At 41.6% G+C, this 15,647-nt stretch overlaps 2 protein-coding genes across 8 annotated transcripts in view; both read right to left on the reverse strand.

The window, feature by feature from the left end:
- On the reverse strand, nucleotides 1-14,124 carry LOC116039609 (E3 ubiquitin/ISG15 ligase TRIM25-like). Of its 4 annotated transcripts, XM_031284520.2 has the most exons (12): nucleotides 14,112-14,124; nucleotides 9,537-10,249; nucleotides 9,140-9,235; nucleotides 8,515-8,748; nucleotides 8,062-8,230; nucleotides 6,680-6,682; nucleotides 5,443-5,466; nucleotides 5,268-5,327; nucleotides 4,642-4,830; nucleotides 4,120-4,236; nucleotides 3,845-3,880; nucleotides 1-3,046 (listed from the first exon to the last, which is right to left on the reverse strand). In XM_031284520.2, the coding sequence occupies exons 2-12, from the start codon at nucleotides 10,161-10,163 to the stop codon at nucleotides 2,904-2,906; spliced, it is 1,698 nt and encodes a 565-aa protein (XP_031140380.1). In that variant the 5' UTR covers nucleotides 10,164-10,249; nucleotides 14,112-14,124; the 3' UTR covers nucleotides 1-2,903. The 4 variants fall into 4 exon arrangements, with proteins under 4 accessions (XP_031140380.1, XP_031140383.1, XP_035856232.1 ...); XM_031284523.2 differs by lacking the exons at nucleotides 4,120-4,236; nucleotides 14,112-14,124 and having other exon boundaries at nucleotides 9,537-10,369; XM_036000339.1 differs by lacking the exons at nucleotides 5,443-5,466; nucleotides 6,680-6,682; nucleotides 14,112-14,124 and having other exon boundaries at nucleotides 8,050-8,230; nucleotides 9,537-10,380.
- The window catches only part of LOC116039606 (E3 ubiquitin/ISG15 ligase TRIM25-like), a 14,763-nt gene continuing 12,592 nt past the window's right edge, over nucleotides 13,477-15,647 (reverse strand). For all 4 annotated transcript variants that reach the window (XM_031284518.2, XM_036000334.1, XM_036000336.1 and 1 more), the window contains one exon: nucleotides 13,477-15,647. In XM_031284518.2, coding sequence (XP_031140378.1) covers nucleotides 15,115-15,647 — 533 coding nt within the window. In that variant the 3' untranslated portion in view covers nucleotides 13,477-15,114.

A 15,647-nucleotide genomic window follows, 5' to 3' on the forward strand; every position in this document is an offset into this window, starting at 1 on the left:
TTTTCCTCATTTGTGGTTTACCAAATAGTCACCACTAGATGGCAGGCTAAAGACAGTATTCTCTGTAGACGGGTCAAGTAGAGTTGGTCTTCTCTTAAAACCTCTACAGTTTAATATTAATACCATCAGAGTTACTTGCATGTAACTGTTGCGTTTTCTTTGTTGCATCGCTCCTGTACTCCACATAATGCGTGCAACACGTCCTTTGTTTTTCTGTGTCAAATAGCCTACCCGTCAGGAAATTTTAATTTTGCCATTCGAGGTGGTCCTGTTTTTATTGCAGTAGGGTTGCCTGTTGCTCACAGCCATATCCGGAAAAAAAGAAAGGAAAAAAAAAAGTCTGTAGAATGTTAGTTAATGCTTTCTTAATGAACCTGGACCCAACTCGCTGCTCATGAGGCTGACCAGGGATCCGTTTTTAGCCGTGTGATGCCTATGCTTCTGGAATATGCACCTCCTTGGCAGGTAACCAAGCCTCGTGGTTTCATCGCCCTCTCTGTTTGTTTGGTGAATGTCTTCTCGCTCAAGGACACCTGTTTGAACTTCAACCCTATCCTCCATGTTTACCAGAGTTGTGTGCGTGTGTCTCGTGTTTGCACTGAATTAGCTTACATGTAACTGGGGTTTATTGGCAGGTTTTCAGCCACGCTAGCAGCATGGGCCTAGTTGAAAAAAAAAAAAAAAAAAAAAAGATATACCTCAATATAGGGCTGCCCGATTTATGAAAAAAAAAAATCATAATCCCAATTATTTAATAATTCTGTTTATGGTTTTATGACGATCTTGGTTGAATCTCATCAACTTTGTTTCCAGCAGCAGCAGGAAGCTCTGATAAACCCACCGGATGTCATGTGCGCAGCACCAACAGCACACAGCCAAAGCAGCAACTGGCTATTAGCTAGCTAATGTGCTAGCTTAGCGGCTAAAGAGCCGCACATGCTGCAGACCAAAACAGCTAAAAAGAGACAAAAATTTGAATTTACAGTTACCAGAAACATGTTCCCCATGTCTGCATAACTAGGCTTTAGTTTGCTAATATATTCGGCACTGCAACTTCATAAAACCAAAATATGTCAAAGGTGTGGGAGGTTCCACTTGTTGTGGAGTCATGCCCCCCCCCTCCCCCAAGTGGGCGAAGCAAAAACCTGATTATACAGCTTTGATCGGATGACCGTTGACAACGTACAGCTGAGTCTGATGAGCGGAGTGAAAGCTGTCCAAAAGCGGCCATTGCAGAGAAGATACGCCTGTTGATTGAACGTAGCCTTTTTACTGGCCCCACTATTGAATTTTTTTTGCCCCACTAGTGGTAAGGATTTAACAACGGCAAAGTAGCGTCGTCAAGGGCGTAACTCTGTGTTCAATATTGGGGGGGGGTTGAGATCTCCACTTTTGAACAAAATTTGAATTTTTAGCATCAAACGCTTCCTCTTTTTGCATTCCGGATGAATCTTTCTGCAACAATTTGTGCCTTTTCTGCATCAATTTATGGTGCAAATGTCTTTATTTATGTAAAGGAAATTATATAAGGTTCTGGGGGGGGGGCAGTTTTGATTATTGGAGGTTATTGGAGGGGTTGTAATCCCTCCTGTAAATTCCGCCTATGGGTCTCCATGTTGAAACCATCAGACAAATGTGTCCACTGGCATATAATGACAGTTGCTAGCGTGGCTAAACACTTTGACAGGTTGTATTGTTAGGGGTGGAGGGACATGACTGTGATGTTATATGTTGTTTTAGATGTTCCCAATTCGAGTCAGTCGAATCCGTTATTTGTTAAATCTTGGCAGATATAGAACAGTATTTGTATAGACTCCAATTTATCAAGGCAAATTTCACTGTGTTGTGTACCAAACTGTTTTCATTATTAATTAATATATATTTAAATAAGCTTACTTTTTTGCGGTCAAATATCTGTACAAATAAGAGAACCTTAAAGGCATATAAGAATGTGCAGATAATGACAAAATGATAATTCATTTTGATTATGATGTGATCAATAAAGAGGAAGCCGTATGTGGCCACTGCTAATCGGGAATGAAAGACAAAGAAACGGTGTCTGGTAGAGAATATGCTGTTATTGGTAACAATCATGTAAAACAGCTGTTTACACAATGGCAGTAAAGAGGGTTTGGTGAAATTGTTACGACAGAAAACAGATTTTTGATTGAACTGAATGTAATGAAGTGATTTGAACACATTCCCATAAATATTTTCTTATACAAGCCACATGTCTCTGTGTTTTAATTAAGGTCTATTCTAAGTCACTTGAAGAAGAAACTGCTGCTATGATCCCTGGTCAGAGGTCATAATGGCTGGGTTAAAATAATCAATCCTCCAATTAAAATTGGTCTTTTTTTTTTTTTTTTTTTTTTTTTTTTTGAGTGATCTGATATCAATTAATTCATCTGAAATTCCCCTAACCTAATCGATGTCGAGAATGGAATCGGAATAGAATTGATTTGGGGAAATCATTGGCGATACCCAGGCCTAGAGATCATAGCAGCCCTATGCTCCTGTTGGGTAGCATAAAACGATCCCACTGACATCATTACATTGGAATGGGTTAATCATTTACCAGTTAAACAAATACCAAAGTCAAGCTGCTTGAAAATCTCGTGTTCATTTTAAAGCAACTGCTACCCAATCATTTATTCACACGCATATTGTCCTTATGTAAAAAAAAAAAAAAAAAAATACAGCACATATTCATAATGATAATTATTCAAAGTCATGCAAACAAGCGCCAAAGTATGTGTGCTGTTGATTTAAGCACTGAAAAAGCAACGGGATAGTGCCGTTCCCTATCATGTGATCGACTGATAAGACTGGTGCATCGTGAAAATGGAGCTTAACAGTGCCTCGCTGTATCAGGACTGCTGACGCAAACACATGTGCTGTGTCTACTTAGTTTTAGGCCATGGATGGTGCTTAGTTGTTTTCTCTGATGGAGGATGGCTTCTGGGATTGTCTTTCTTAGTGGAAGCAGTTCCTTTGGCACCTGGGTTATTTCCTCCTGGTTTAGGGTTAGGCCTTTTGTCTTGTTCTGAAGGAAAATATCAAAAGAGGTTTCTGTAGTGTGAGAGTTGTGCCACTTACCAAACTGATAGGAATTTTCTGAACTAATTTATGCTCAAATTGTTAAAATAAAACCGAATGAATGTCTGTAATTTCTCTTGAAGCTACAATTATAAATGCAACTTGCCAAAAGCCTTCAGTGTTTGCCAACATCTTGTCACACAGGTAATTTAGGGAGTACAGGTACAGTATATGGGAAGGGCTTTGACCTGTTGTTTGTATTGGAACGCTCCGTGTGAACTTTAGACCGCGTGTGTCACGCTGCTAACTCGACTGTTGTCCTGGTGAAGGCTGCAGATGCACACAGTTGTGTGACACATGGATATTGTCGAGCTACCTAAACGGATCTAATCTGCAAAAGTCCGAACATTTCCAATGGAAACAACCGCACGTCAAAGAAGCCCTGCCCACATACAGTACCTGGAGCTCATTATACAGACAACCATAATAAAAAATAACCTTGGTTACAAACCCACAGGATTACATTTCAAAACTGCTTGTACAAATGTAGAACATGGTTCCAATTTGGAAGACAAATCGATATGACCAGCACCACAAGTTCAGAGCGGCTGTTCAATGTTGTGTAACAAACAGTTGGCTCAAACATCGGCACAAAAACGGGAAGAAGCAAAACAAAGCTTTTTACCCACAAAGCCACTCAAGTTTCTTATTGGCCTTATTGTAATGGCAATATTATTAAAATTCTGCACAAAAAGCATATTAATAAAATCAAATTTCATTGTGCAATATAATATAAATGACATACTTTGGGAGGGCTGGTGACTGGCATCACTTTTCTTGTCTGTAAGAGGAAAAAATGAGGAAAATTTGTTTTATGAAAGACAAAACAAGGGAAGTATTTTTTTTTAGCAGAAGTGTAGTTCTATGAATGGCAATGTCGGACTGTACATCCTACTCTTTCATCCAAAATGACCATTAAGCTCAATTTATGGCTGTCGTTTCCAGCGTGAAGGCTCCGCAAGCTGAAATATGGCTGTGAAAAATGCATTCTTGCTTACAAAAAATGTACTTCTCTTGTACCTTTGTTTTTGACTGTATGGCTTCTGTTGCACGATTCCCCAGCCTTGTTTGGGATGGCTTTATGAGCTGGCTTGCAGACGATTTTCTTCTGTTTTTTTACTTGATATTCCTGAGGGTCTGAAGTTTGGAGAATTCTGCAAGTTTGGCTTCGCAGGGTAGGTGTTCAATTTTATTGCGTATTGCATGTCATCGTTCAATCTGTTGATTGGTTGGTGGGCTGATTGATTGATTGATTGATTGATTGATTGATTGATTGATTTCGGTGATTCCATAGATGCATGCTTAATTACATTGTGTAGAATTTGTATGTGATTAAATCATTCTGAGGGCATAAGTTTTAGTAGAAAAGTGATACGATCAGAGTGAAGATTGGTGCAGTCTATGTGCTGCTGTCAGCCCACTGTTTCATCTCAGTGTTCCCGGGGTTGCATCGCTGTCTTTGAATTTCTTTTAATCATATTGTCATGATCAATATAACAATGTAATCACGCGTTTATGATTGTATGTTTGTATCTTGCTTACTTGTCTTTTGTCCTCCAGTAAACCGCGGCCCCCAATGAGGGCCTGGTGGATGATGGGCTTGGTTCCAGCCTGCATGTGAAGGCTGGAATCCACCCCCCATATAAACAGGAACAGGAACTGGCTGGTAATACGGCTGCATGGGTGGACAGGCTGGACTGTGGGACATGGGCGGTGGAGGCTCTGGTACTTCTGAAACAGGTGAAATCAGAAAAGCATTTCTTGCCCCCATGAGGGCTTTATCACATTGTAAAGAGCTGTGTTACAAAATGCTCATAAAATAGTTTTATCAAAACTTCAGAGATCCAGTATGCACACCACACATACATTTGACTAGCAAAAATCCACAAATTTAGCATTTTTGTCTTTGAATTTAAAGCTAATATGGATGTGCAGATATTTGATTATAGGTACGTGTTCTACTGTATTCAGAAACAGAATCAGAAGAGGATTTACTGCCAAGTAAGTAATACTTCCAAGGCATTTGCCTTAGTAGTTGGTGCATACGTAAACATATTAAACATCAATATGAAATATTTAACAATATAAAACAAGACAAAACAATGTGCACCAACACACAGAGGCGGCCATCTATTAGATAATATCTTCATAGAGATAGATGAACATACCAAATTCTGGCTGAGATCCAGTAGTACTTGCAGGTGCTGAGACAGGAACTGCTTTTTCATCTTACAACAAAAGACAGAAAGTCAAACAGTTAGCCCGCCACCACAAGACAAAAAGCAACCACAAAGTCAACATTGGACTCCATCTCCCAGGATCTCCCACATGACACAAACTCACCAGGCGCAACAATGCCAGTGTTAAAGGGGTGATAGAATGCAAAACCGAGTTTACCTTGTCATAGTTGAATAACGACAGTTCGTGGGTAAAATAGGACATACAGAGAACCTCGATGTCCCATTGACATCCCTTTCCTCTGCAAATCTCACAATTTGAAACTGCCGCTGAAAACGGGCGAATCCCAACAAAGCTAAAAGTTGACGTCAACTCTTCAGCAGCTCCAGCAGCACACCGCCCGTTGCAAGTCCTCTGCGCCGCCGCGTTAGATCCACAAGTCCCGCTCCATTGTCCGATATCTACTCGTTCTAAACACTTTTCTCTGGGCCAGTATTCCGTTGTTCAGCCTGGAACACTGCATTTACAACCGTGGTTCATTTTCCATATCCTATAAACTTCCAAACTTTCTTCTTTCTAAAGTACACAGCGCAGCTCACAGCTAAGTCCATGTGTGTACATGCACTAGAGCTGTCAATCTTCCTCTATAATACCATTCAAATTCCAGTTGATATTTTTTTTAATATTCAATGCTCAATTGCAGCCTGTAAAATAATATGTACAACACTACTCAGGCTTATGCATTGTCGATGGCATTACAAGCATGTGGTTGTTGTTACACGTTCTGTCCACTAGAGGGGCTTCCAACATTAGCCTGGCCTTGAGGGGACCTGCACACAACTTTGTTTACATTCATTTTCCACCACGCACACAGCGACAAACACAAATCAACAGAGAACTCTGGAATGAAACATTTTCAACAAGTGTAGTGAAGCGGCTCTGTTGTAAAGGCTAACAGTGCTCGGTTAGCACAATGACATCATGTTAGAAAGCACAGCCGAAACGTTTTGTCATAAACTAGTTAGGTAAGTAACAAACGATGCTAACGGCATTAATAACTAAGCCAAACGGTGCTGTCACTACTATTTTAGTGATTTATAAGCAACCTGTTTCTTGCAGATTGTCACGTTACTGAGAATACAGCTGTTAGAAGGTAATATATAAGTAGAAGCTAACTCTGACAGCTGTAGGGCAGCTAACATTACCTTTAGCTGTCTTCATGAAGCTCACAGCTGCGCTAACGTTACTATACCTCGCGACGCAGTTAGAAAACAAGAACGAGCTAACTAATGTTAACATAAGCACTTTGGCTTGGTGGAAGTCGATTTTAAAGTCATGTTAAAGGACAATTCCGGCGCAAAACGAACCTAGGGGTTATTAACTGATGTGTACCCACTCTGTCGCTCTCTGGGACATGTTTTCATGCTAATCGAATGAGTTTGGAGCTTTAACGGGGCTACCGCGGACTGCTGGTTAGCTTGAAATGCTAGTATTCGGGGCATGGGGACACTCAAATTAAATCGCTATTTAATACCACTAAAAAGGCTTCCCTAAATGTGAAACAAAGCATTGACAACGTTCTAAGTGTACAGATAGTTTATTAAAAAGATGATTATAAAGACAGTCGCGTCATGTTTACTTGCAGGAGCCATCTTGGAAACCAGTCATGACTAGTCGAACGCCGTGCAACGTGGAATTCCCATACTGTCTATGGAGATTCCTCGAGCCTTTTTAGTGGTATTAAATAGCGATTTAATTTGAGTGTCCCCATGCCCCGAATACTAGCATTTCAAGCTAACCAGCGGTCCGCGGTAGCCCCGTTAAAGCTCCAAACGCATTCGATTAGCATGAAAACATGTCCCAGAGAGCGACAGACTGGGTACACATCTGTTAATAACCCCTAGGTTCGTTTTGCGCCAGAATTGTCCTTTAAAACTATTTCCCGTCCTTCTTACGATTTCCAGCCGCAGCCTGTCACTCCCCCGTGTACTTACGTTACTCGGTACATAGCTAACATTAGCTCCGTAATGTTGTACTAACGTTATCTTAGACCTCACAATGCCTTGTGTTTCTCACTCCCGCTAAGTTATTGTTCATAAGATGTGACATGAGTAGGCCATGACGAGAAGAGGGAGATTAGCTAACATTAGCCAACATATTTATAAAAAAAAGTCACATTCGAGTAGTAATTTCAGCATTCGAGTAGTATTGATTTTTTTACTATTCAAATTATATTCGAATTTCGGCATTCGTTCCAACAGCCCTAACATGCACACAAAGAGAAAAGTGTTTAGAACGAGTAGATATCGGACAATGGAGCGGGACTTGTGGATCTAACGTGGCGGCGCAGAAGACTTGCAACGGGCTGCGTGCTGCTGGAGGGGGGGGGACGACGACATGGAGACACGGTGTGCACAGAGGGGAGGGGCTGTGTGTGTGTGTGTCTGTGTGTGTGTGTGTGTGTGTGCGCTTCGCTCGTTGTAAACCAACCAATCAGCGCGCAGCTCATCTAAATATTCATGAGCATACCATATAAGGGAGAAAAACTCTTGTTTAGTTCTAGGGCTATTTCACAGGGTTGCATTAGTGCACATAGAACAGCACCCGGGCCATTTTCAGCCCAACCAATGTTACATACCCTATTCGGAGACCTTAAGGAACTGTGTGAAATACCCTATCACCCCTTTAAGTTCTGCAACAAAATTGGACACGATTGCCTTCATTATAATTTCATAACATCTCTGAATGTTACGTCTCCCACTCAGAATGTACCTGCACAGTTACCTGGTTTAAGTTTCAGCAGTCTGGCGTCAACCGGCTGTTTCAGGAGGTCTGTCAGATGCTCCTTCAGGGCAGTAGAGAAGGCCTGTGTTGCCGTCACCTTCTTGGAGTCCAGGTTGATTCGAGGGGCGTGAGGTTCAAACTTAGCAACCCTAGGCAAGTCAAATGACGCCTGTGAGGAACAAGGGACAAGAACCAAAAAAGGAAAATACTTATTAAAGGGAATGTGTTTTCACTAATATATATTACAGAGAAAAGCATCAAATCCCCCCACTTGAGGGGGGGTGTTTTAGAAACATAAGAATATTCCTAGTATATACAATATTAAGACCAATGTCCTCATTTGAATTTTGATCTCTCTCTGTACTGTTTATTTATGTCTCATTTCTTTTTAGACTAAACCTCAATTCCCCTTTCCTTTCCCCTCCTCTACTTCATATTCCTCTGACAACCCACCTGTAGAAAGGCCACTGTTTGGGATTCACTCAGCAGACTGTTGACATCTTCTCTGGCTTTGGTCATGTTGTCCATATTCTCAGTCAATCTCTTCATGAAGTCCCGAAGTTTTGTCTGGCAAATCTCCAGCTCGCCGTCCACCTCATGTTGGGCCTCGCGTTCTTCTTGGGCCAGCATATCCCGCATCTGCTGGTACACAGCTGCATATGCTGTCTTCCTTTTGGTTGCTGCGTCCTAGGCAAGGACCGCGAGAGGAGCCATAGATAAATACAGTAACAAGGAAATAGATAGACAAACTGACATGATTGGCACCGCCTACCAAGAGCCTGGGTCTGTCCGAGGTTTCTCCCTAAAAGGAAGTTTTTCCTCGCCACTGTCGCACTAAATGCTTGCTCTTGGGGGAATTACTGGAATTGTTGGGTCTTTGTAAATTATAGAGTGTGGTCTAGACCTACTCTATCTGCAAAGTGTCTTGAGATAACTCTTGTTATGATTTGATACTATAAATAAAATACAATTTAATTGAATGATGTAACTGCCATCACATTTTCCTTTGTGAATCACTAATCACTAATTTGTTTCCTATTCTTGTGAAAACCAGCAAAATGCGATAAATAGAAATTACCTTCAGCTTTCTCTGCATGTCATTGATTTGAAACATAACATTCTCAGTCTTCTCAATCTTCCCATCCAGCACACCCAACTTGTCTCTGAGTTCAATCTACAATGACAGATATAGAATGCAGATTCAGTACACAGAGAAGTATGTTACGTTTGGGCATTTAAAGCCTTTATTTGACAGGACAGAAGAAGACAGGAAAGAGGGCGACAGAGGGGAAATGACATGCAGCAAAGGGCCGTTGATCGGAATCGAGCCAGCGGCTGCTGCTGTAAGGACAGAAACTTTGTACATGGGGTGCGCTACACCAGGTGAGCTAGCAGGGGCGCCCCATCCGTAAGTAGTGGTAATATCAGTGTATTTACCCCCTAAACACAAACACACACACACACACACACTTTACCTCTTTCAGGTCCCTCTGCTCCTCTGGAGAAATGAAGGAGCATCCTTTGTGGACTTGCTGGAGGCAGAGGCTGCAGATTGGGCGGCCATGTTGGCTGCAGAAGAGCTCCATCAGCTTGTGGTGGTCCGGGCAGATACGCTCCGACAGGTCGCCGAGAGGCTCAATCAGTTGGTGGACGCTAAACTTCGGGTTTTCCCGGTGAGGCCGCAGGTGCTCCTCGCAGTAAGAGGCCATGCAGGTGAGGCAGGTCTGGGACGCTTCTGCTTCCATACATGTATCACAACGTATGACATCCTCCTCCTCCTCCTCCTCCTCCTCCTCGGCTTCATCGCTCTCCTCTGACGTCTCTTTCAGGCCGGCCTCGCACTTGCTCGTACTCAAGTTGAAAGTCTCCACAACGGTGCTGAGGACCGTGTTTTTCTTCAGCTCCGGTTTGGTGGCGAAGTGGGTCCGACACTGAGGACAGCTGTACGAGTCCTCCTTCCAGGTGTCAAGGAGACATTCCTGGCAGAAGTTGTGTCCGCAGGGGATGGTCACCGGACAGTCAAAGGGACTCAGACAGATGCTGCAGGTCAGTTCATCCTCCAGACTCATCAGAGAAAACTGACTGTCGTCCATCTCGGCCATGATGAAACGTCAGATGAGGCTGCGAGGGAGAAACGAAACTTAACTCGTCCTTCGAGCTTTTCACGATATGTCTGAAATCTGATAGACTACAATACCAGTAGACTTTTTCTTTTGTTCCCCCACATACCTTGCTCTAGTGCAGCAAACTACGTACGAATGCTATTGAAAGGGCGGGCGTAGTTTATTAATAACGCCTCAATTCAGTCACTGCGCATCTCCGCCCAACAACTCGTGACTTCTGACCGCTTCCTAAAAGCAAATGCTCTCTCTCTCTCTCTCTCTCTCTCTCTCTCTCTCTCTCTCTCTCTCTCTCTCTCTCTCTCTCTCTCTCTCTCTCTCTCTCTCTCTCTCTCTCTCTAGGCTACATTGCCAAATTAAACAAGTGTTAAATACAAACTCAAATGTATGCCTACATACAATGAGTAAAGATCTACGAGAAGAAAATGTAACCTAAACAGAGCTGTGTAACATTGCAACATTGCAATCAAATGTAGGCCTATCTAAATGAAAATAGATAAACGGAAAAATTGTGAAATTTTCTCTTGAAAAATATAGCCTATACATAGCCTATAATACCTTCATTTATAAAACACTTTTCAAAACAAATTACAAAGTGCTTCACATACAATTAATTATATTGTAATAAAATACAACAAATGATTTAACACCAGTAAGATCAATTAAAAGTCAAAAATAATGAGTTACTAGCCTATATATTTCAGAAGTCCTGATATATCTGCCACCCAACTATAAATGAGTTTATTCAATACCAATGGTGTTAAGTAATACAATTATTTGCAAACCAAAGACACAAATGTAAAACTGAATAGAAAAGTAAATCACTTGATTGATCAATCATATAACTGTAACCAAAAATAAGTTGTTTCAAAACGCAATGTTTATTTACCAAGTATATACTGTATATGCAGTAGCCTATACATATGTGTAGACAGAAAATGCAACCTAAATAAGTGTAGGACTATTGATGTTACATCCTGCATCGTGTGCCACCTCCACACAATAATTGCAATAATTAAAAGCCTTTATTTAGAAAGTCCACCATGCTTCTTATGTGGCTGAAGGCAACCGGTTATTAGCCGTGTAATGCCTCTACTTGTGAAGCGGTAAGAATGAGTCAGGAAAAGCATTTATTTGGACTACTAAAATGGTCAACAGAATAAAGGAAGTGACATTTTCAGTAATACAGATGAATGACATGAGAGGATTAATATCAATGTCATGTGCTTATGGACCCATATCTGAATGAGACACAGAGATAGGGGCATTTCCCAAAATCTTGGACTGCTCCATAAACCATTTGTGGCTTCTTCAAAAGAAAAACGAAGTGTGTCTGAGAGGAAAAAAATCATATTTTATTAATAGCATTCATTGGTTCATTTGTGTTACAAACTGATTTTGATTCAACCAAATGCAATAGAACAATAATCTTTATAAAGTCAAGACAATGACATAAATTAGTTCATGTCAACAACCACCACGCATGAAGCATTACACAAAGTTTAGTTTAAAGATAACTTTTGACGGCACACAATTTGGATAAAATCCAATGCACTGGGACCCTTGAAAATATTAGATACAAAGACTAATTAACTATATATTTCAGTTGAGGATCAGCAAACAAACAAAATGATCTGCAAGCCACTGCGGGTGATGTAAGATATATTTTAGCCAAAAACATAAGCAAAAGAATCACATGTTGCATGACAAATGCCTTCATTCTGCTACGCATAGAGACACCTGTTATGTTATTTAAGCTTGGTAGTAAGCGTAGACCATTGTCAACACAATATTAGTACTCGGACACTTATTATGGTAGTTTCACAAAGTTGTGTCCCAAACCATAATTCTCCATTGTGTTGATATATAGTAAAAACGGCAGATTTCACTATACAGGTTCAGACTTTACATGCAGTGATGTTCGGTACCTTCATATTTTGGCGTGTTACCTAAAAATAAAAAGGTCCATATACCTGAGGTGCATGGCCTGAAATGCCTTACAGAGATCTTTTAACCAATCCAACAGTTAACTGGTTAATTCCCCACGGAAGTCATCATGTACGGACCTTAACCAGCATATCAGTTAGGTCACTCCATACAACAGTGATTTCTGAACGCCTTAAAGTGCTCATATTATGCTTTTTGGCTTTTTCCCCTTTTCCTTTATTGTGTTATACATCTTGTTGCGGCTGTAAGCAGTCCAACAAAGTGCTGCCGCGAGGGACTAAACACAGAGATGCATAAACACGCTGACGCGCTCAAGATTATATTGCGTGGATTTATTCCTCCACACGTTAAATACAATTAGCACTGCAGTTACCAAATGTAAAGTTACCTTGTGAGTAAAGAAATAAGTGCTTTAGTGCGGTCAACAGAAAGTTTACTCCCAGGCTCACCCCTGACCCTCTGTCAAAGCCCAAAAATCTCAGGTGAACAGGTGAAGCAAACAAATATGTTATCACTTCCGCTCAAACCGCGATGAAAACGCCCACCACCTACAATATAAGTGCACAACATAACTATCAACAAACACAAATGAGACCATAAACAACATACAATATGTGGCTTCAACCTATTTTTTGTGTGTGCACGTAATAGGTTTACAAAGTGAAAAAGCCCAAAGTCCTCCCCAAAGGGACTTACCACCTCCAACAGAAAACAATGTTCACAAAGTGCTCCAAACAGCTCTATTGTAGTCCAGCCTTTACTTCAGAGACAAACGTGCGTCACTTTGTAACACATGTTATCATGCTCACCTAGCTGCTAGCGTGGCACGCCCTCATACTCTGCTTCTGACTGGCTAGAAGTGCTGACCGAGGTACTGCGCATGTGCGACTCCCAGCAAAGATGGAACAGAAGTGAGATGTCTCACTCTGTAGCTAAAACAGAGAGCTCAACACACAGGGTGAAAAGAGGAGCTGCAGCAATGTGTAGTACAACAAATATATGGTGTTTTTTTAAAATTAAACCATGTAAACCTCTTCTGATATAACCTCTAAATACAATTATGAACCTGAAAATGAGCATAATATGAGCACTGTAAATGCAGTGAGGTCAGTACCTTTGTCAAAAAAGAACAAAGAGAACCATACTCAAACAGCTGACTTCAATTCACTGTTAATGTACCGTATGTTATGTAGACCGATCTCAGACACCCATACGGTATGTAATTTCACACCTTCAGCACCTGCACGATCGAGTCGCCAGTGTGCTTTGGCAAACTCATCTTACAAGCCGGGGGTAAACTTTGTATCACGTAACAAATAATTCACCCCTGTGAAACTATACGTGTAACTACCTTCCTACCACCTTACAAAAAGCCAACCGAGCCACTCTGTTGGCTTGTTGGTTTATTGTGCCTCCCATAGATGTGACATTATAGCATTTGGAGCACACCATGCAAACATCGCATCCCGGGTTCAAATTTGGCCAAGGACCATTGCTGCATGTTCTCTCTCTCTCTCTCTACCAATTACTTCCTGGCTCAAACTCCACCAATAAAAATGGCACAATATCATAAAAATAACAAAAAGAGAGACTGTCGGAAAGTGATGAAACAGAGTCTATAGGACTTCTCTTGTCATCAGCTGAATCAGTCAAAGAGTTCAGGAAGTAAAGATGTAGGGCTGGGTGATACGGACAATTTCTTTTCTTATCTTATCTTGATGAACAAAGTTTGTCTGTCCATTGGGTATACACTGCTTATGCACATGAACAGCCAATCACATCACAGGAACCCTCTGTCTATTTCTAGCCAATCACTGGGCAATCTTTTAGTGTTGTTTTGGTTTCAAAAACTGGAAAGATCTAAGGAACATAGGAAATCTTTAAGGTCACCAGAAATGACTCGTATAATGACGTGATTTGAAAATATCTTAACCTTTTGCCATATCACCCAGCCCTATAACCTTAAGAGCTGCACTCCAAAACAATACATCTTTCACATGCAGATGTCACATGAAAACACTGTACTGACATATGCTGGAGAGTGATGTAATTAAATCACTTTTTTTTCCAGTCACATTCGCAATACAGGAGACACACTTGCACACACACGCTGTACGGTAAGTGTACGGTGTGCTCTGTGTGTGTTGTTATAATCCTAGTAAAGGAGGAAGTAGATCAAATCTCTGAAACTTGAAACCAACACAAGATAACCCAGCTACCGCTCCTCCCAGCTTCAGGCCATCAAGGCAACTGGCTGAAAGGGACTGAGTTATATTGTTAACTACTTGCTGTATACGTTTCGCATCCGTTTCAGTTAAGTTTGAGGGGAAAAAAAGTAGCAGATCATTGATGCTGCTCATCTTTTGCCATCAAACAGCATTAGGGTTTTTATTCCTACTGCATACAAGATATATAATATAGCCTTTAAAACCACTTTTTTTAATCTTGTTTTTAAATACTTATTATGAAGTGCTTGGAACTCATAGTTGCGTCCCAAGCACTTGGGATGCCGTTTGTAGGCTTGAAAACACAGAATATATTGCTCTTCCTGTGTTGTAAAGCCAGCTTGTTTTTGTTTGTCTCACAACCACAAATTCAGCGGCTGTGAATCACAGCTAGCACAGCTAACGACAACAGCTAGGGACTTACAGTAGCTATGACATGCTATTAACTCTTGACATCCAGTTCAGTTGTGATGCTTAAAGCTGTCTGTGGACTAATATTCTCAGGCTGGGCAGATCAACCACCACCATATATTCCTTCATTTTCTTGGTTTAAAGCAGAACTAACAGAGGGGCACTAAGTAAGCACTAATAGTGGGCATAATCATTGGTTCACCTGACCCATTCCAACAGCACAAAATGCCATAAATTGCAATTAGAACAAATATATATATATATATATATATATATATATATATATGTGTGTGTGTGTGTGTGTGTGTGTGTGTGTGTGTCTGCATATGCCATTAAATTGCATATGCTTCTCATGCCTGCAACTTGCACAAAGAAATGGACGAGCCACTTGAGAAAATCCAGAAAGCCGGATACACAGCTTCAGCAAACGGGAACACAAAGGAGTGGAAGGGGTATGCCCGGTCGGCCACGTTATAGAACGTAGCAGTGCCCTCGTCACAATCCAACAGCACGCCTATGCGCTTTGGATTGGGATTGACCAGCACGGTCTCACTGCTGTTGTACCAAGCCGACAGCTTGACGTTAAACCACTCCACGCACCAGGACTGGGCGTTGCGGCCCAGTCGACTGGTGGGACCTTTGCGGTCAATGCTGCTGTAGGCCAAGCCTACGCCAATGAAGTTGCTGCTGCTCAGCCGGACTTCCCAGTAGTGGCGGCCTCTAGAGAAGCCCTTGGAGGCGAGCACCTGGGAGCAGACGGCGAAGCGTTCGGGGCAGTCGGGGTAGTTTGCGTGCTCGTCTGACACAGAGGCCTTAGTGAAGCCCTCGCTCAGCGCGATGCGTTTGTGGGCCGTCTTTGGATCCAAAGTGAGTATCGTGCCAT

The sequence above is a fragment of the Sander lucioperca genome, chromosome 4 (assembly GCF_008315115.2).
Source record: "Sander lucioperca isolate FBNREF2018 chromosome 4, SLUC_FBN_1.2, whole genome shotgun sequence".
NCBI classification, from domain to species: Eukaryota; Metazoa; Chordata; class Actinopteri; order Perciformes; family Percidae; genus Sander; species Sander lucioperca.